The sequence below is a fragment of the Bombus bifarius genome, unplaced genomic scaffold (assembly GCF_011952205.1).
Source record: "Bombus bifarius isolate JDL3187 unplaced genomic scaffold, Bbif_JDL3187 scf7180000007973, whole genome shotgun sequence".
NCBI classification, from domain to species: Eukaryota; Metazoa; Arthropoda; class Insecta; order Hymenoptera; family Apidae; genus Bombus; species Bombus bifarius.
This window is the reverse complement of record NW_022884359.1, coordinates 287,495-307,775: the sequence shown is the minus strand read 5'-3', so window position 1 is coordinate 307,775 and position 20,281 is coordinate 287,495. Positions and strand designations below refer to the sequence as shown.

Genomic DNA, 20,281 nt, shown 5'->3' with positions numbered 1-20,281 from the left:
GCAATAAAAAATACACGTAATAAAAATTGGCAAAATCATCGACGAACATTTTCCATCGAATCGCTTTGATCGTCGTTCGTCGGTTTACCTTTGAAACGTCGTAAAACGGTGAGATCTTGAAAACGGATTATCAGCGCGTTCACCTGATCGAAATGCACACTTGGCGAATGGTCGGAGCATTACCAGAGGGTACGCGTGTAACGAGGGACGTAGGTGAGGAAATAAAAATTCGTAATGTGGGTACTTCCTGCAGGAGACCTTTTCACAGGTGCACAAACCTGTTCGAAGACACTCGTTGAACCGCAGATGTACGTCGCGACGTTCTCTTGTTCCTGGAACAAGAACTTGCCGTGTACCGACACCTGGATTATATAGGTGTGTCGTTTCCCACGATGTTTAAGGAAATTCACGATCTCGCGGCACATTCGGCCCGCCGTAACTGATCATCTTCGTTCTGTGTAACGACCGTGAACGTACCTGTTAGCTAGTAGCTTCATGTGGGTGTTTTGCAATGGAAAACCAATCGTACGGCGGACCCGTCTGTTTGAAAGAATCGATTTGGCTATTCTCGTAGTTAACCGTTTGTGAATTCGATCGTAACGTTTGAAATCTGTTGCAGTTGGTACTTCAATCGGTTGGAGCAGGACCAAGCGTTCTTCAGCAACTGTGTACTCTTCCATTTCCGTTCTACGGTGCTCCAGGATTGACGTCATATATTTTCCCGACACTCTTGGCAGCCACGCATCAAAATCCGGAGGCTACAGCAGTCCTGTCTTGCGAGTTATCTTATCAGGTAAATCTCGTTTTCTTCAAAGAGACTTTTTACCGGTATCTCTCTTTTCAAATTATCGAAATTATCAAAATTTTATGAAATTTTAACTCAACTTGATACCTCTGATATTTTTCGTTTGACAAATTCTTAAGACGAGAACGATATTTTCAATCGCTAACTATAGAAGACTGGATAAGCGAAAGAGAAAATTACAAACAAACCAAATGAACGTTCTATTTCACAGCTGCTGGAGGAGTACAGAAATTCGGACGATGGTAAGCTAAATCCGTTGGTCCGTTTGCTGAAGGACTCGGTTGATCCATAATCGTCCCGATTACGATTCGATTAGTTCGTTTAAGTTTCTTCAAGTATCTTCGTTACACGCGATGAACTTCGTGGACGTAGTTAACCGCAGGATCATCGTTTCTATTCCGTTCGAGGAAGGTTCGGGGAACAGTTTTGAGAAAATTGTCGTTACGTACGTCCATCGTTGAAAAGCTGTCTCGAGGCTGGTACTCGACATTGCAACGTATTTATACCGAATGCACGTGCTATTACATACACGGAGGGTAACTGTAAAAATTCGAATCGAATTGGCGAAGAGACTAGGAGGCTAAATTTTTACCACGATCCTGTCACTTTCAACAGCCGACCAATCGAAGGGTTTGTTTTGCAGAAAGCGATAATTGCGAAGAAATGCATTTGAATGCATCTTTTTTTTTTTTTTTTATTCCTTTAAACGTCATTCGGGCGTTCAACTTTCAATCGCTATTGCGAAAATCAATAATGCTGCTAACGATCTTCGATTCGTGAGTTCTTCTCGACGTTATAAACGCTTATCTTTAACGCATAGCGTAGAATTCTCGAAACGTTTATGCAAATGGAAAATTTCGTACGATAAGCGTATATGCTTGTTATCGAAAGTCGTTGATGCATTGCACGCGTTCAAATCACTTCTATAATGTTTCTTTACTTTATGCTCGCGTCTGTGATAGTTTCTTCTGCTCGCATGCGTATTCTAATGAAATTCTAACGTTCGCGACGTGATATGCGGCACAAGCTACGAAGTTCAAAAATGAAAGGAAGAATCTTTGTTTTCTTAATTATTATAGTTTCATCGCATTGAAATTCCATTTCCGTGATTGTTATGTATCAAAGCTTGCCGATTATTTTAGCAGCGCTTTCAACATACAGCTTCGACGGTCTTCCTATTTTATATAGAAATAAATGAAATGTAAATAGCGACGAAAACGTTCGAAAATATGTGCTTTTCTACCTGCGTACGAATTATAATTTCTCTCTGTGTAATTTGCTGATCTCTAGATCGGTAAATGAAGTAGCAGATTTTTTCGTGATCGAGTCTTTGCTTCCTTTTTTGCGATCATTTCAGTTCTTCTAGTCGTTCAACAATGACACTCTCTAGTCTTAGGCTTTTTCCCTACGGACATCATTTACAACGTGATAGAATCATACTTTACACAGCTTTTCTGTTTGCGTTGTTAATCATCTTTTTCTTTGTATCCGTGTGACTTCATGTTACATCACACGACAAAAATGGTAAACGTTTATTTTTATAAATATTATTTTCTTCCTTCCCGTAACTCTTCTCGGTTGTTAGTTCTAAGATATTTATTTCGGTTGTTTCTCGAGGCAAATCGTTTCTAAAATACCAAATAATGAACAAATTTCGTTAATATATTATTTTTGGATATTCGTTACGAATAGAAGTTCATTTGTTTCTGTACAAAAACTCTTCGGTTCCCTTTCAATTTCGTGATGGACGCACGTAAGCAAACAATTTTCATGCTTCAGACATCGTCGTTGATATTACCACTTTACTTGGTAAATATAATTGATATTAATTGTACAATCGTGAGTTAGAATTATCCGTTAAGAAAGTAAACTGATTATTTCTGATTTCGCTATTTCACCGTGTAATCGTTCGCTATTGCGTCGAAGATACAAAACTCGGCAAGTCCGTTTCGCTCGCAACGTTAACGAAGTGTAAGCTAGCGAAATACTCGTTGCCGTGTTTTCGCAAATTCTCTCCACCTGCCGCGAAATATTCGACGTTTCAAAAGAAAACTCGTCAACCTTTTCGTTTTCGTTGCGTCATCGTTGCAACGATTTCCGAACGGATATTCAACCGAAACATTTCACGGGACATTAAAACGATTAAAAACGTGCTTTCATTCCCGTGTTCCCAATTACAGTCGTTCATGCATTTTTAGTCAAACAGCGTAATTGCCGTTGAAAACTGCTAGAGAAAAAAAGAAAAAAAAAAAGGATCAGGTGGAAACGAGTTTAAAACGGACTTGCGTGTTTTTGAATCTAGTCCGGTCAGCGATTCGCAGGCTTTATAACCTTACGATCGTAATTATATTTGTACGTTTAGTACGTAGCGTATACTTGTTTCTCTCGTTTTCACGCGTGCCAATAATTCGTGCAAATGAACGTGTCTTTTGAACGGGCCTTTTAAACGTTTTTAGCTGTCGTGCAATGATCGAGCTACGACTCGTTAGAATTAGAATAACGTATCTCCGTGCGTATGTGAAACCACGTGAACCGTACCGAGTCGGTACAAATTTCTGCTCTTTTTACTCCGTAAAATGTGCCAAACACAGTAGTCGATCGAGCTAACGGCAAAAAATAAAAAAAAAAAAGGAAGAAAGAGGGGGAGAGCAGGAAGAAGCTCGAGAGGCAAGAAAAAGACGTTTGAGAAACTGAAGATACATTCTTGGACATTAGTATCGTCATATATCGGCATCTTTGACACACTTTACATTGTAAAAATGCAGAAATTTCTGTGCTTTAAGGCGCACATCCTTTTTCCTGCTTCGTTTCGTTGAGATGAAGATTGTCACAGGAGTTATATGACGCAAGGATACGTGGCGATGGTTCTCAGTTTCGTTACGACTTTTTACCACGATAGTTTTCTTGCAACTCGGCCGCAACAAATAAACGAATAACAAAAAGACGATAAACAGATCGCGTTATAGCTGAGAACCACCGGTTTAAAAAATTCGTAAAGTTTCTTTAGCAGAGAGAATTTTTAGGATAACATGTGCTCTCGCTTCGTTATTTAGTGGCAACCATACTTTTCGCGAGTCTCGCATAAACGCGTGTACGTATTTAATCAAGATTGATTATATATGATAAATGTTTATTTATAAGAAATCGAAGGTATATTTTAATTTGAGTATACCAGCAACGCATTCAGCGCTACACAATTTCCTTTTTTTTTATTTATCGTTGTTTATCTCTATTTACGCGTTTTACTTGCTGTCTTCTTTTGTTGTTTTTTTTTTTTTTTTTTTTGCTTCAACCATTACTCGTTTTCTTCTTTGTTTATACCTCGCTTCTTCTCTAGTACATTCTCTATTTCCAACGACAATTATTTCGAGAAAATTCAAATTTGAAGGAATAAGATGCGAAAACCTTTGATACTTCGTAAGACAACACGTACATTCCATTCCACTACGCATACGACTAAAAATTCATATCGAAATATCTAAAGTATCCGTGACTCGAGCCTATTATTTCAAAAGTTATCAATGAACGTTGTAATTTTTTTAGTTGCAACGAGTAGAAGATCTTTCAAATATGGTACAGGATCCTGTTTCCCAGAAATACGGGAACGAAACTCGACAGCCAAGAGTCTGTTATTTATTAATGATGTTATTGCAGTCGTATTGTGACGCTGAATGGGTTGATATAAAATATTTATCTATATTACAAATGCAACGTGCTCTTCGAATAGATATTTATTTCACAACGATATGAATTTATCATAGTGCAATGTAAGATTATTTATTATCGAAAGGAGAAGGACGAAAGTGAGTACTTATAAAAAGGTACAGGTTTTCGTGGGTGCAGCGAACGCACTTGTGCAATGTCCTGCCAATGCAATTAATATTCAAGTATTATATATATATTATATATACTGTATACATATATTTAGCGAATATTTAACTCTGTATTAAAGAAGGCAAGGATCGCGTAGGTTAACGCTATGATGTAACTTTTGCGTAAAAGTTTTGTAGCTCAACGGCTAAATTGAAAAATCTTATTTACAAAAGAAAACGTGGAAACACACACACACACAGTTGCCCCTATCTATTCTTCTTTTCATGTTTTCGTCGACTCTATTACGATTTATCGCGTTGATTTTTCAATCGACGGGAATCGAAAGTTTCGTTTCAACTTTCGATAAAGTTGATTTAATTTTCGTCATACAAGTAGATCCGAAGACGTTGTAATTCGTTTAAATATGTTTCGTTTAAAGCCAGATTATTGTAAGTCGTTACAGAAAGAGATAATTGAACCTTCCGCGATGTTGGACGTGAGAGGTTGAATTTTATAGAACGACAAAGTTTTATACGAAATTCGACGTATGTATAATAAATAATCCTGCAATAAATTTTACAAGCTTGAATAGCTAGAAATAGGACCACTTTTTGGTCGCCGTTTGTTCGAGGAAGGAATGAACGTGTTATTTGCGCCTGAAAAAATCTCTTATAGAATTTATTTTGTATACGATCGACGATAAGATGAAGAAACATTTAAGGTACACTGCAAAATTATCGCCGATTAAATGGCGCTTATGCGACGATACGTGTACAAAATCAAGTTACATTGTAAAATATTTCTTCCTTTTTTTATCATTTCTCTTTGTCTTTTTAAATCGATACCGATGTTTCTACAATATAACAAACGCGTCAAGTATTCCTCCTTACTTTGCCTATCTATAAGACGATCAAACGATCAAAACTGGTGAAACGTTTGTCGTTTTCAGTCTTAAATATCGTGTTCGTTCCTGTTGATCGATACGACGAGCGTTGAAAATCGTCGAGAAAGAAGAAGAAAAGTAAAACGAACGTTATTTTATCATCGCTGAAAACTAACGTCTAAGGGAAGATTATTCTAATCAGAGTACTCGCGTGCCGTTTATATTTTCGAAGTAATTTAGCTCGATCGTCCCACGTAATGATACTCTTTCTTGTAAGCAATCTATGTAAAACTATGGTTCGGCGTTACGATACAAACTGAAAAGGAGAAAGCAGGAACAGATTGCGCGTAATACGAAGCGCGTACTTGGCCGACGCTGCGCGGCTGTACGAAAATTTCACGATCGATCGTTCGCGATTCCATGCCTGTTCACCTCGTTCGCCACGACGCGTTGCGATTAACTCGCTGATCGGTCGAAGAAACAGAGGTCGAACGTACGCTTTGTAAGATTCGCTAGAGGTAGGAACGAAACTGAAACTAATAAATTTCGACGAAGAAACTTTATCGTTTGTTCTTAAATAACCTCGTGCTTTCTCCCTTCCTTAGCAGCCACTAAATCCTCTAAACGAACATTTTGTCGCGTAACTTTTAAAGAGATACGTATTTCCTCGCGAGTGTATCCTTTAAAATAATCTTTCAATCGTTCCTTTGCCTTTTTACCCAAGCAATCATCTCGTTCTTTCTAACGAACGTTTCCAGCAATTTTACAGCGAATGTTACGTCTCTCCTATAACGTTCTGTCCAGTCCAGATTACGATTACTCTGCCTGCGAGTTGAACGTTATCGGTCAAGTACAATGCCACTTTGCCACAATTTTTGGTAATCGCGTGGAACGCTAACTGGCGCCGCGTGACTTTAAATTCGCCGTCTAAACGAACATTAATAGAAACATGCTGCGTCATTAGAACACGGTCTGTCATTTGCTTATTATCCACCTGTCGAAACGCGATACGAGGCCGTCACTTGGCTGGAGCTCGGTTAACAAAGTCCACGGAAATAGCGCCTTATTTCGACGTTAAAAGGAAATGAAATGGAGCCGTGGACGAACGGATAGGGCAAGACTTTATCGGTGTACCGCGTGCCGAAATTATCGTAATATTACGTATTTTTATTCGACGCATTTGTCGATCGGTTGATCGACTCGCTAAGTAGGAACGACGCGACGTCATCACGGGCGAACAACGCGAAGACACTGCTGCTTACGCGTGTGCACCGAAACGGGCCGCGCACGAATGACGTATGGAGTGCATAGGGTAATCTTTTTTCCGGAGCGTTTTAGCGCGCCGGGGTCTCCACTTTTTCCCCGAGCGTAATCTATAGGCGCACTTAATACAGCTGCTCGTCCGAACAACTTCCCCGCAGCCTCTTTTTCCTCCTCTCGTCGCGCCGCGTTCTCGCGCTTTCCTCGTCGTCTCTGTCTCCTCTGCGTCTCTTGTACGCTCCGCTGTCTCTGGGAAAAAGAGGGACCAAGGGAAAAAGAGAGCGTCAGCTTCCACTTAGCGGCACCGTACGATATATCACGCTCGGTCGCTTTTACCCTGTAAATTGTGGAACCGCGTTTCGCGTACAACTATACGCAGCCACGTGCAGCGACGCTGTTTTCGTCGCTGTCGAGGAAGGAGCTTCGCTCTTCGCGAGCAAGAAGCAACGAGAGTACAGGGATCATCGATGATGTTTCGTACGTTGCTTGGGTCCACCAACCGTTAAAATTATACCAATTGGCGTACACGTGTTAATCTGCTTCGACGACAAAAGCGCAAGATCATCGTTACTCGCTCCATCGTTGGTTACTTCGTTTCATTAAGCTTAGAGATCGTAAACGCGACTGTTAACGACAACCAGTCGTCTATTTGGCACCGAATCGCCTGCTTTTTCATGTTCTCTCTGCCCTGGAAGGCAGCCTGGATGGATCGACCCGTATCATCTTGCGAAAAAAGACCACGGTTCTCCTGCTGCTGTAACGACAGACGAAACGATAGAAGAAGAAAACGTCTCTGGAAAGGCAACCGTCGAACGAGCGATTATCGGTCGAAAGAGGATCGATCGAGGAGACGGTGGCATTGCGCGTAATCGGCTCGCGCTATGCGAACTGTACGCGAGAGGGGCGCGGGAGACGTTGGCGTGACGGGGCGCGTAATGACGCGGGTGGGAAGAAAAATCGAGTACGAAGAAGAAGCGACCGGCAGCTCGTTTCCGAAGAGAGAGAATTCCCGAGAATGGGGGCAATTTGGTTACCTGGTGGACGGACTGTTCCAGGTCGGGTGTCGATCGATGTTCATCCACGTAAAAGGGTGGGCGGTGGTACGAGGGAGCGGATGGTTAAAGGATAGTGGCGGCGGTCGGGGTTGTAATAAGCGTAATGGATATAGCAGGCCTGCACGCATGCCCTCGCCTCGCGACGACCAGCGCGGCGTGTTCACGCAGCAAAGGGTTGCTCGTATAATCGTGAGAACGCCCACCCCCGCCCGCCGCCTCTCTCCTCTGCTTCCCTTCCCCTGCCTGTCCCTCTGACCCTCGCGTGGCCCTCGCGTATCCCTCAACCTCGTCGTCTCTCAACCCCGGCTTTTTATTTCTTTCGCTGTCCAGCGACACGGCGCGCGCCGTTATTTTCATTATGCCTGCCGTTTTATTTCGATCTGCCGATGCACGGGGGGGAAAAACGCGTCCGCGCTCCAGGGCTCCTCGATATTCTGCTTGGAAAGAGCGACTCACCGAATCACCGGCCCAGGGGGGACACGCTAGGTGTTTCAGGATCAACGAAGATTAAACAGAATGTGGTAAAAATAGCCGAGAATCGAACGTATTCACGCGCGGAGAACGGTTTCGCGGCCGGCTGGCTCTCCGCACGATGAATTAACGGCAGATCGATCATTTTAACGAATACCGTTATGACAGTAGTTAAGCACGCGGATGTAGTTCGCAAGGGAACGTTAGCTGCAACTTGAGCGCGTCGCGTGGCATAATTTGCTAAACGTTCAAAGTTTCGCGAAAATAAGGAGACGAGAGGAAAAGTTGGAAGAAGTTGGGCACGACGGCGGAGTTTATTTGCCGTTTTTAATCATCTGAACGATTCGTCGCAAAGATATTAATAAAGTAGCTTCGGTCCAGCGTGTTTCGCTTACTTTCGCCGCCGTTTACATTATTTACACAGGACCAACGTATACTCGTACTTGTATGTATCGAACGCTTGTTAGATTTTAACGCTTTAAGACTCGTCACGATCGGGTCTCGTAGTTTCCCGGTTTGGTCGACAAGAGCTGGAAAAAGCCGGGGCTTGGACATCCTGACTGCTACACGGTTCGAGTTTGCGGTGGTTTCCGGTGAAAAGTTGGAGTTGGCTAACTCAATGTACCGGTTCGCTGGGTCACCGGAAGCTTTTATTGTTTTACAAGTTTACCGCGGCTCGGCGGGGCCGACTGACCCTGCCGGTAATTCGATTGCCGAAGACGGTACTTTCCTTAAAGAGGTTTCGCTTCGTTGCCCTCGGTTATCAAGAACGACCGCTTTATCCTTCGATCGCACGCTCGCGAGAGACTCGACCCGAAGCGGTTTCAGGATTGACGCGTCTAAAACGAAACGCGATAGACGCACGGTGAAATTTTATTCTCCGTGACGTCGTTAAAATCTTCGACGCGATGAAGCGTTCGCCGAGAATGTTCGAGCGAGAAGTTGGAAATGATAAATAAAGACACCTCGTGTCTCGTAACGGCGATTAAATATATTTGTAAACGATTTTCCATGTTTCGCGGATCTGCTGAAAATGTTTGGACGAATAGAGCGCCGACATAAGGCGCGTAGAACGCGTACGGCGTTACACAGCACGCGATCGAAAGAGGAAACAAAGATAAAATGGAAAATCGCTTTCTAGAAACAGCGATTCGTCGAGCGTCGACGTTGTACGACAACGACGTTCGAGGACGCGTGATGAAAGTTGGCGACGCGTCTCGTGAAAGAGCAGGAGGCGAGATCGATTGATCCGCCGTTCTCCGTTTGTGTCCCGCGAAGGAAATAAAGGAAAGGGCGTGTTTGGTGTTTCCGTTTCTATGGACGCTTGACCTATTGTCTCAGAGGTTTAATTTTTGGCCCCTGCTCCGCACGAGATTCTTCTCCCGCGGCTCGCCCGTGTCTCCCTCTGTTTCGGTTCCTCCCACGTCATCGGGAGTCTTGCCAAACGTATTCAACGCTCGTACACGCGACAATGCGTCGTTCTCGTTGCGGGACAAGGCGATGCACAATGCGACAGCAATCAGGAGTCGCGCCCCTGTCAGCGGGATCTGCCTCTGTCCCTCTATCGAGTCTATCGAGTCTCTCCTCTCCTTCTATCTTTCCTGCCTCGCTCTATTTTTTCCCTTTTCTTTTTTCTTTTCTCCTCTGTTCCTCCGTTTTTTTGTCTCCTTTTCCCATTCAGAGCCTATGAAACACGCTGCTCAATGGGACAGACCGCGTCGGGAAGGGCAGAGGCGGATAAGAACGATTCTTCTCTCTTTCTCCGATTTCGCGGCAGGAGCCAGTGATTTCACGAGTCTATGCCGGGATAAGAGATTGCCGGAGAAATATTTTGAGATAAACGGCGAACCTCGTTACGGTGGAACCAGAGAAACACGAGAAGATAGCGAGAGACCGAAGCAGTCGTACTGCGATTGGACCAAAAAGCAACACCCATTGCGATTCTGTAGTCGTCGTGACCGTGAATCCTGGCGAAACGCAGCATCGCGTCAAAGTCGACGACGGTTTTAACGAAAATAAAAGTCATTCTCGTTGGGGCGTGGACGAGAATACAAGGAGAAACGGTTTGGGAACTGAGCGAACATTTTACGCCACTGTTGTAACGGGTGATGTGTTTGCACGGCCCGATGGATGGATGGATGGATGCTTTGCTTACGCAGGGAACGACGCACTGGGTAAACAACGATTGGGTTTCCTCTTCGGCCACGTCCTTCTCCTAGACTTTCTGCATCCTACGCGGTAGATCCTGTATCCGGCTCGTCGAGGAGAGGGTATCCTCCGCGGTTAGCAGAACCGATCCGATTTCGGGGGAGAAAAAGTGGAATCGACGGGCCACCCTTTTCTTCCTGCTCCCACGCTCTCCCTTTTTCCCATTGAAAATTGTCAGTTTCTCGTCGTGACGTTCCCGAGATACGTACTCCGGGGGAGATGTGGGAAACTCTAGTAGCGTTCGAACGGCGTACAATTTCTTCTTCCTTGTCTGTCCGTCGTGCTCTTGGTAGAAGTATACTTCTGGTATGATTTCTCGATTCCACGCGTTTCATCCATATCGCGTACGTATTTCGTATGAAACGATATCCACCCTCCGTATTTACGTTTTCCTTCAATTCTTCGTACAAATAGCGCGAACCGTGACGACGAAGATCGACCAACTTTCTTTTAATCATCGATGAACGATTCGCGCATGCGATGTTTCCATTATGAACACCGTGGTGGAAGCTAAAAAAAAAAAAAAAAAAGAAAAATAGAAGACAAGAGGGCGTCCACCCTTCTTCTCGTCTTCATCCTGTGCAGGAAGTATTTCTTCCGAATCGGTGGATCATCAGTCAGTGCGACGGCGAACGGAATTTCGCATCTGAATTTTTTCGCTCCTACGTCTCTAGTTCTACCCGATGATCCACGATGTGCCACGAATCGTTGCTCGCCGAGAGCTATTCTTCCGGCTCGACGGTTTCCTTTATTACGAATCGAAGCGATTTCGTCCACGGATACGCGACTTGACGAGATGTATTCTACGTCTGCAAATCGCGTAGCCGATTTTCTACGACAGGCATCGCAATCTCGTTATCGTTCACCTATTGCTAACATAGGTTTGCAGATCGGGATTTGCAGATTTTCATCGATACCGCGATACGTTATTCGACGAGCAGACTTTATCGATGTTTGTAATTTTCCAAAATATCCTGTATACGTAATCGATAGATCGAAGAGCGAGTTCGTTGGCGTTTCTTCGGAAAGAAGGTCATCGACTCGTAGGAATCGTCGTCTCGAAGAAATCAGGTGCGCCGAGCAGGCAGCCAGGCAACAAAGGAACGTCTGGAGCGCGAAGTCTTGCGATTTGGAGGAGAAGCCAGCCCCTATGCAGGAAGTATTTCTTCCGGGTCGGTGATCCGCAGCGGAAATGAAAATTTCACATCTGAATTTTTTCACCAGACGTCCTATTCGAAGGGGGTAGGCCAAAGGACAATGGGAAAGCCAGCCCGTGTCACCCTTGCGTTAATTTCTAACGGGGCGTTCGCCCCTCCACCCTTCGACCTTGCAGCCCTCGCAGTCTGAAACTATCGTTCGCCCTCTCGTCCCTCGTAGCTCCATCTCCATTATAGACTTCTTCGGGTACATATCCGGTGACCTGATTTAAACACCGAAGAGGTCCACTTCCTCTACTCGAGCAATCGCTTAATCGATAACCAGCGATCTGTTTCTCAGCTTCTTCCAAGGCGGTTTTCGCCCCTTCCAACACCTTGTCCTATCGCGTATGATTTTTGTACAAAGGAGACCTTAGAAAATTTAAATCAATTTCGAATCGAAGGTTGAACTAAACGTTGCGAATTACTCGAGAAATTATCGAAGCTTCGAGTAAGATTTATACGATAGGCACTACGGAATCGTCGCGCGGATTAACGCACACGATCCAAAATGATGATGGTAAACGATGCGGTAAGAACGGGTTTCAGCTACTGGAAATCGGTCGACTGGTGTCCCCGACGGGGAAATCCCACGTCGAATTCATCCTCTCATGGTGGTGTCTCCAGTCGAGCGTCTGCCATCCCACTCGTGATGATACTCCCTAAATAGCAACCCCCATGGAGACAATCAATCAGCTGGTCACTGGACCTTGACTGTATCCACATTGCGCTTTCTGCGCATCTCTCTCTCTCTCTCTCTCTCTCTCTCTCTTTCTCTCTTCCTCTAGCGCGATAATGGGCGTGAAGCCCTTTCTCTCGTTCGATTTCTCTCTGTCTGTTTCGTCGTGCTTTACGCGTAACTCGCCAGATCGGCGAATAGACGTCATGGACGGCTAGAGGGGCGCGAGCCTATGAAATAAAATAACACGTAGCTATGAATGGATTGGCGCATCTGCGATTTTTGACGGTCCATCGTTGGTCATCCAATCGTTCCTCCCTTTTTTTTTTTTCTCCCCGGTCGTTGTTCTTCGATGCTGCGAGACGCGACGCGATTCCAGGTAGCAACATTCGACAATTCGTTCCGCAGAGGGTGCTGCACCCATTCGTTCACGCGTTATGCCACGTCGAACGAAAATTACGTTGTCTCGGCAATGGAATCCTCGACGAGCCTGGCACGGAGGAAAAACGTTTTCGTAATTAATCAGGTCGGATAGCTGTCTCTAGACGAACGCGTTCTGTTTCGCCAAATTTTCAACGAAAATTTTCAACGAAAACCAGCTACCTCCGCTCAACCGGGGTCTTCGATCACCGATCGCCGGACGGAAAAAGAAAGACTGTCAATTGCTGACAATGACTTGGTACAAAGCGTCGGTGATGGTAACTTAGCTTCCCTAAGCAGCTGAGGGCGAAGAAGCAGCTCCTCGCAATCTCGCAGAACCTACCCCTCCCACGGGGGATCGTTAGATTGCACGCGTTCAGCACAGAGTTGACATACAAACAGACGGCCAGTGTTGTAATTAACCGCAATCATCGACGGCAAACACACATCGCTCGCGTCCCCGTGGGATATCATTGACCGAGCGGGATATACGCGTAAGGAGTACATACGCTATTCCTGATCAATATTTATGACCGAAATCCAAGGGTGGAGATGCCGGTTCACGAGCGTACGCCTCGGAGGATACGAGAACCGCGGTCAATATTTATGACAGCCGCCGAGCACGACGCAGCGTAGAGAAGATTCGATTCGCCACGATCTCTCGCCAGATTTGTTTGACTTCCGCTCGTGCGCGATTCCTCTTCGTTGATCGATTTGCCGATCTGCGCCGCGACGATACCCAGTCGCGTGGCGGTTCCAAGCTCCACACGACGTCAGATTCCAGCCACGAAGTTTCGATTTCGTTGCGAATTCGATCAACGATACGTTTGGATCGATCTCGTAGTAATTAAAAAAAAAATACCATCGATATCTCGTCGATCGTGCGACCTATGCCGAACCACCTACGCCGCGCGAGATCTCCGCCGACCAGCGACAACGAACCTACGAAATACGTACGACCGTAGGATCTTCTACGTTCTCCGAATACTCGTATTCGCGGAGTCGGTCGAGCAACCTTCGGCTTTCCCTTTTCTCTGTTTAAGTCCACCCGCGCTGCACTCATACATCTTCTTTAACGCGTTCGCTTTCGATACCCTTTTGTTGCTAAACTAGTAAATGTTTTATATACCCGAGGAACTGCTCCCCGGCAAGGCTTGTAACCTCTCCTATGTACTCGCAAGACGACACAGATATGCTTTTAGCGAGAGTCAGGGGTGGAACGGTGCGTTTCCGAGCGCACGCGTCTTCCGGCCGACTATATGCGTACATACGCATCGACGCACACCGAGATCGGCCTCGCATTAAGGCGACAATTCGACCAGCTCCTGCTACGCGACCAGGGAGAGCATCGCCAAGAAGGGAAAGTCCCGTGTCGCTACCATATAGAATACGGCGGAGGGTTGCTGGTCTACTTGCACCGGATACTTCGACACCTGGAAAACTACTCGCTTGCCGCTGATTTCTTCGGGGCCAAGGGTTATCTCTTCGGGCTCGTTGTTGTCCGTCTTCGTTGCAGTTACTGTACCGTAGCCTGTATAAGTTTCGTCCAACTTGCGGAAAATCTATCTCACTAACGCGCAAACTTGATTCGTACAGATTCGTATCGTAAATTCTAATCTTTCGGACAAACATTGCATTATATGCCACGTTTCCGTGCTTTTTAATACGTCTTTAATAGATGTTCGATTAAATAAGGTTGGTCGAGTAAATCGTAATCCGCGTATAAAATACGATGGCGTAAACTGGCCACTGTTCGTTAAGACCTGGCGAATTTCAAAGTTTCGCAGCTAAGTTAATTGTTTTACGACTCCATTACCGAATTGGCCGTCTCTCGAAAATGAATGTTTGCGATGCTGTTCAAATCGAAACGTGTTCGCGTACCGATACAGCGAAATATGATCGCGAATATCGTCTGGAATCGCGCGGAATATCGCAAAGCCGGATTGCTCGGAGTTGGAGTAAATCGGAACGAGTAATCGCAATGTTCTACGAACTGTGCGTTCCAGGAACCGCTTTCAACGATTTTCTTCCCTTTCGATCGTGAAATTACGACGCTATTTTTAATTAAAATTTCCTCGTGAAATGCAGTCCCTCGTTTACGAATTTCGTTAAGAGACGCGTTATTCCTGTATTGCATGCAAAAATCGAGATACAACATTTTAGATGAATTTCGCCGATTGGGCGAAACAACATTTTACGTCGAGTAAAAAGCGTTTTTATTCTCGATAAAAAATGACGAATAATATCAAACGAACGTAGTAGAACGTTGCTTTTGTTCCAACATTTCACTGCGCGTATATTATTGCAAAGTTATGGTAAAAAAGTAAATGTTGCGTTAATGGATTCGGGAATATCATTTTGCCGGTAAAAAAGTAACGCGTATAAATTTACCAAATTGTTACATTTCATATCGGAAAGTGTTAAATTTTCAGAATCTGCTTCGACCAGTTAGCTGTAGCGACCTCTTTGGAAACTGCGTACCCAAATTCATATTTTTTTATTTCTTCGTTTTATTTCCTTTTGGCCTCCAAATACTCGAAACGTCTTAAAACTCACGAATATATTTTAGTTTTCGCTAAAATTGCAATTCAAACGGCAAATTCTAGCTACTTTTTACACGCGACGAGTACACTCGTCGTAACGCAAAATATCGCCATCTCTTCGTGACGAGTACACTCGTCGAAAACAGCTAACCGGTTGAACGAGGAAATAAAGTCAAGGGAAAGATATGAAACGCCTTATCCGAACTAGTTCGTTGTCTGAAAGGGTTAATCGATTAATCTAAAAAAGTAACTGTAGCGCGCGTATATCGTAGAAAAGGACAGTCGCAAGGACCGCAAGACCGAGATGGCCCGCAACTCGTCCAAGCTCCATCCTCGAACGGCTCGCGTTACAATCGAGCGTAAAGTGCAACATGTTCCAGATGGAAATGGAGACCGAGGGTGCATTGTGAAGCACCTGTTTTAGCGGGGCACGCTCGCAACCACCCCGCGCGCTTCTACAGAATCATGATTAAACCTCTCTGTCCGACTGCTACTCCGCCCCCCGATTTCGTCCCGTCCACGAATATCGTAGGGTGCAACCTTCGATTCGACATTTGGTGTGATTGTCGCGAGGCGACGCGATGCCGAGGGTGCAGCACGGTGCAACTGCTCTAATGCTGATTTAATCAAAATCCTAGCTACCATCCCTCGGGCCTGACACGGATTTACGCGGGGCCACTCTCGTAATCACGCGTGTTCTCCCTTTTTCTTGTTCTCTCTTTCGTCACTTTCTTCCATTTGTTTATAACATACAGTTTATCGCGGAAATTGCAACGCTTTTAAATCCTTTTAATAAGTTTCAACGAGTCGATAAAATCGTAATTGTCGTCTATCGAATCAACGTTTAATTCGGTATTTACCGTGATAGGTATTTTGAAACAAAGAAACGAGAATTTAAAAAAAATTGATCTTTCAACGCTCTTTCAACGTGTACCGACGCTAAAATCAATCGTCGGCTTCCCTAAATACGACTACGTAAGACGGTCTTCGCACATACGCACAAAAACGCATACACGCGTACATAGGTACATAGACGCGTTTGTGAATCTATCGGATGCACGTGTGTAAGTAGAGGGGCGGCATTAGGCACATATGGCCTGTATACACGCCGATTATTGCATTACCGATGTAGATCCAAGAATAATAATCAAAAGGGACACGGCCGATTCGATCATCAATCGGCAACTATACGTCGACTAATCTACGATGGACGCATCGTATATTAATCGGAAAATCTGCACACAATTTCACGCTTACTATATTTACCGACGAATGATTTCGGATACACGTTCGTCCCTTCGTACGATGCGTCTAATTAGGATATCGATTCTCGTTGGACAAGTGTGAGAAACGTTGACGCTGGAGCGCGATATCGACGAGCATTTCGGTCGTTCGTCGCGGTATCTTGTAAGAATATCTCGGCCTTTTAGAGGGAGTGGCGATTCGTCGCAGGCGTCGAACACGGTCGACGTGACGATTTTACGTCGGGGCTGGTTGCGCTTTTGCGAGACGGCGAAATCGAATTTATTATCTGGCACGAAGGGTATGCGGCGGGGACGTGTTTGTAGGGTCTTAATCGAATTTCGGTGGACAGAAATCGGAACGGACCAGTTACTTTTACCGGAGACCTTCCGTGGGACGTGCCGATGCTATTAAAACTCGTCATCCGAAGAAGAGAAGCGACCGAACGATTCGGAGTAACAATAATTTTTGCTTTTCCAAGAAGATCTTGATGCGTCGAAAACAACGTTCGATGTCTTCGGCAATAACGGAGAACCGATATACGATCGATATTAAACGGATCATCGCTTGGCTATGGAAAGTCCAAAATTTGAAAGAGAAAATGAAGAACAAAGATGGAAACGTATCGGCGACGTGGAAATACTGTGAAAGGTAATCAACGTTGGAGAGAAACGGAGGAAGAGACGCGTGAGTTACGTGGAGATGGACCTAAAGCCCGCAATTCTGCGAACAAATTAGAGCTACAAAATGAATCGCGATAATCGTAAAGAAAGAAGGTAAAGGAATAGAAAATCTGAAGAAAATAGAAGGGAAAGACTAGGTTTCAATAGAGTGATATACAATAGAAGAAGGATAGTACGAATAACTAAAACTAGATAACTTTGTTGGTATAACTATGGCGTAAATATGGTTTAAGCACATATCGCAAACAAATAGAACGTAAATCGAAAGTCATCTTAATCCGCAAAGCGGGGATTAGTAACGAATAAATAAAGAAGAAAAATTTATTCTCGAAGCGTTCTTATCGTACGTGGTTTTGTTTCTCGTCGATCCAAGTCTTGGAAAACCTTGGCCCGAAGAAAAGGAAATGCCTGGATCGGGCAACCATGGAACGTTTAAGGTCTTACTTTCACTAAATCCTCGAATTAGTAGCCATCGAGGCGCGATGCAAGATAACGCGGATGTAGATGGCCAGGTAGATTAAAAAGCGACAGGCGCAGGCAAAGGCAGAGGCAGAGGAAGGTCGCCGGGCAGTTTAAGAAGCGAGCCGTGTCGAGAAACGCAGAGAATGAATGCAAGAAAAAGAGCGGCCTGGTCAGTGACGTGGCAGATGCAACTGTTCGATACGGGATTACCCTCTTCTTCTTCGAGCTGCCACTAAAGGCCTGTCTATCCTGCGCACGTCAATGATGTCACACGGTATAAAGTATAATATATTCCGGCGAAACCGAGTGGATTTTTCAGAACAAAAAGCTCGCAGCGTGCGAAAGAAGAAGTCGTTCGCCGTGTAATTTCCACCGCTCGTTGCCGCGAAATGGCTCGCGATACTCGAACCTTTCCGATCGAATGGTAAGAGGTGACAATTTAAAAGCCAAATCTAAAAAATCCTTGAAAAACGATTCCGAATCTGCAAGCGACTTTGTCGTAGTAATTTACCGATCGCATCTTCCTTCGCCAGCCGCTCCGTCTTCCAAAGGAGTTCGCTACGCGAGGAAACTGCACACGGAGAAGCAATTTCAAGTATCTCGGCTGATGGCGGAGGACAGAGTTGCGGGCATCGACGAAATTCATCGACAAGAGCATAAATCAATTTGGTGGACTGGCGCGCATCACGATTTCATTAGGAAGGCCGCGATCGTACGTTCCCATGACACAAGTTTCGTGGAAGATACGTCTTGCATAATAGAGGGATGCACTTAGCGTTTCGCCACGGGAACCGCGCCGTGGCGAATCTCTTAACAAACACGCGGTAGTCTTCCACGAGCTCCACGGTGCATCATCCGCTCCATTAGACGTTCCCGTCGAATCGGCCAACGCAGTGGCGCGGCGGCGGCCGGAAGCTGTCGAGTCACTCACTCGCGCGCCACCATTCATCCCACTGCGTCATCACCTGCTCTTAACCCATTGCTCGTCCGATGTTTTAACAGCGTTTCGACCTCGATGAAAATTCAGCGACCGCCTATGGTCGATTTACAACTCTCCGTTCTTCGACGTTGGAGAACGTCAGGCGGAGCGAAGATCGTGGGCGGTGAGGAAAGCGAGTTTGATATTCGCGCGACTCTGCGTGGCAACTTCAAATTCGAAGATTGTTTCATTTTCTATGGGGGCGCGTGACCGAAAGGTTACGCGTGTATCTTTTAACGTCACTGCTGTCAACGATGTTCTCTTTTCTGGGGGATGCAAATTCGATCGTAATATTCGGTTAAGCAAAGGAGAAAAGTCGAAGCGGAACGTTTTCTCAATTTCACGAGCATGACGATCCTCGTGATAATCATCTCGCTGTACCGGTCATCGAGGCTACCGTCGCGCATAATACGAAGACGCGTAGAATTGGGAAAAGCGTGTTTGTCGAACGCGACGTCTTCGAACGGACGGGTTCCGTTCGAGTTCTCCTGCCGGATGGCAATTCCCGATGGATAATAGATGACCGCAGCGAGGCGCTCGTTCTAGATGGTTTCGATTTCAAGGCAGGGGCCGATACGGTGGGAAACCGTGGCCGAATGATTGCTATACGCCACGCGGGGGAGTATGTACAAAGGGTGCAGTAATAACGCGACATTATGCTTTATAATGTGGATCATATTCCGTTCTATCGACGATCGTTAAAGGTGACAAGCGTGAGAGAGTACTCGCTAAGCGTTCGCGAATCGTTTTCATAAAAAATTTACGACGGTCCAAAGGAATAATGCACTTTCAATTATTGGCTGAGTAACGTACTTCGTAACAAGTACACGTTCGTGTTTCTGACCGTTAAATTACACCGATCACGATGACCAATCCTGATAATAACTGTTGCCGCTCGGTATCGTTAGCTAATTCATGCACGATGCATAAATCGCGCATGCTTCGTAGATTTTTCGAATTGCTCGCACGTTTTCCCAAAATACGATTTCACGTTGGCTTTAAAAACAGCTTACGAGTACACACGTACAGCTTGCAATATATATTCGCATAGACGAACAAATACATAGACGAAAATTAATAATAATTTAAATTCGTAGCGATCATAGCCATCCGCCGATAGAACAAAATTTTACTCACGAAATCTTATCTAACGATCTAGAACTGAACGGCGCGCCGGTTGGTTCGACGCTTGTCGAACAGAAGCTCACGCGATTTTTCACCTCGTCTTAAACGACGAGCGTTGCCGCGCTTTCCATTAATCTACGCCTTCTTCCCCTCTGAGTTTCTCTTTCCGGTAGAATAGCTTCCGTTCGAGCAGAATTCTACGAGAAATCACGATACGAGAATGAATCTGTTTAAAGATCCAGCGTTTATCGCTTATCTAGCTGCGCTTAACTCTAATTATATGTATCGTTAATGTATAATATATCGTTGATATCGTTGTTTATCATCGTTGCAGCTGTGTGCAATGTTTATCGTTAAAGCATAATTTATTTTACGAAATTCACTTCGGATTGGTCGCTTTAAAACGAATATATTTACGACACGTAGGTAATATTTTAATTGTCCTATCGTTTCAATC

The 20,281-nt window shown here is 44.9% G+C and overlaps 1 protein-coding gene across 2 annotated transcripts in view; it reads left to right on the top strand.

Annotated features, from left to right (window-relative positions):
- LOC117216815 (S phase cyclin A-associated protein in the endoplasmic reticulum) overlaps positions 1–6,064 on the top strand; it is a 32,122-nt gene extending 26,058 nt beyond the window's left edge. For both annotated transcript variants that reach the window (XM_033463871.1, XM_033463872.1), the window contains exons 14-15: positions 620–793; positions 1,017–6,064. In XM_033463871.1, coding sequence (XP_033319762.1) covers positions 620–793; positions 1,017–1,097 — 255 coding nt within the window. In that variant the 3' untranslated portion in view covers positions 1,098–6,064. The remainder of the gene's footprint in view (positions 1–619; positions 794–1,016) is intronic.
- Positions 6,065–20,281: the final 14,217 nt, after the last annotated feature.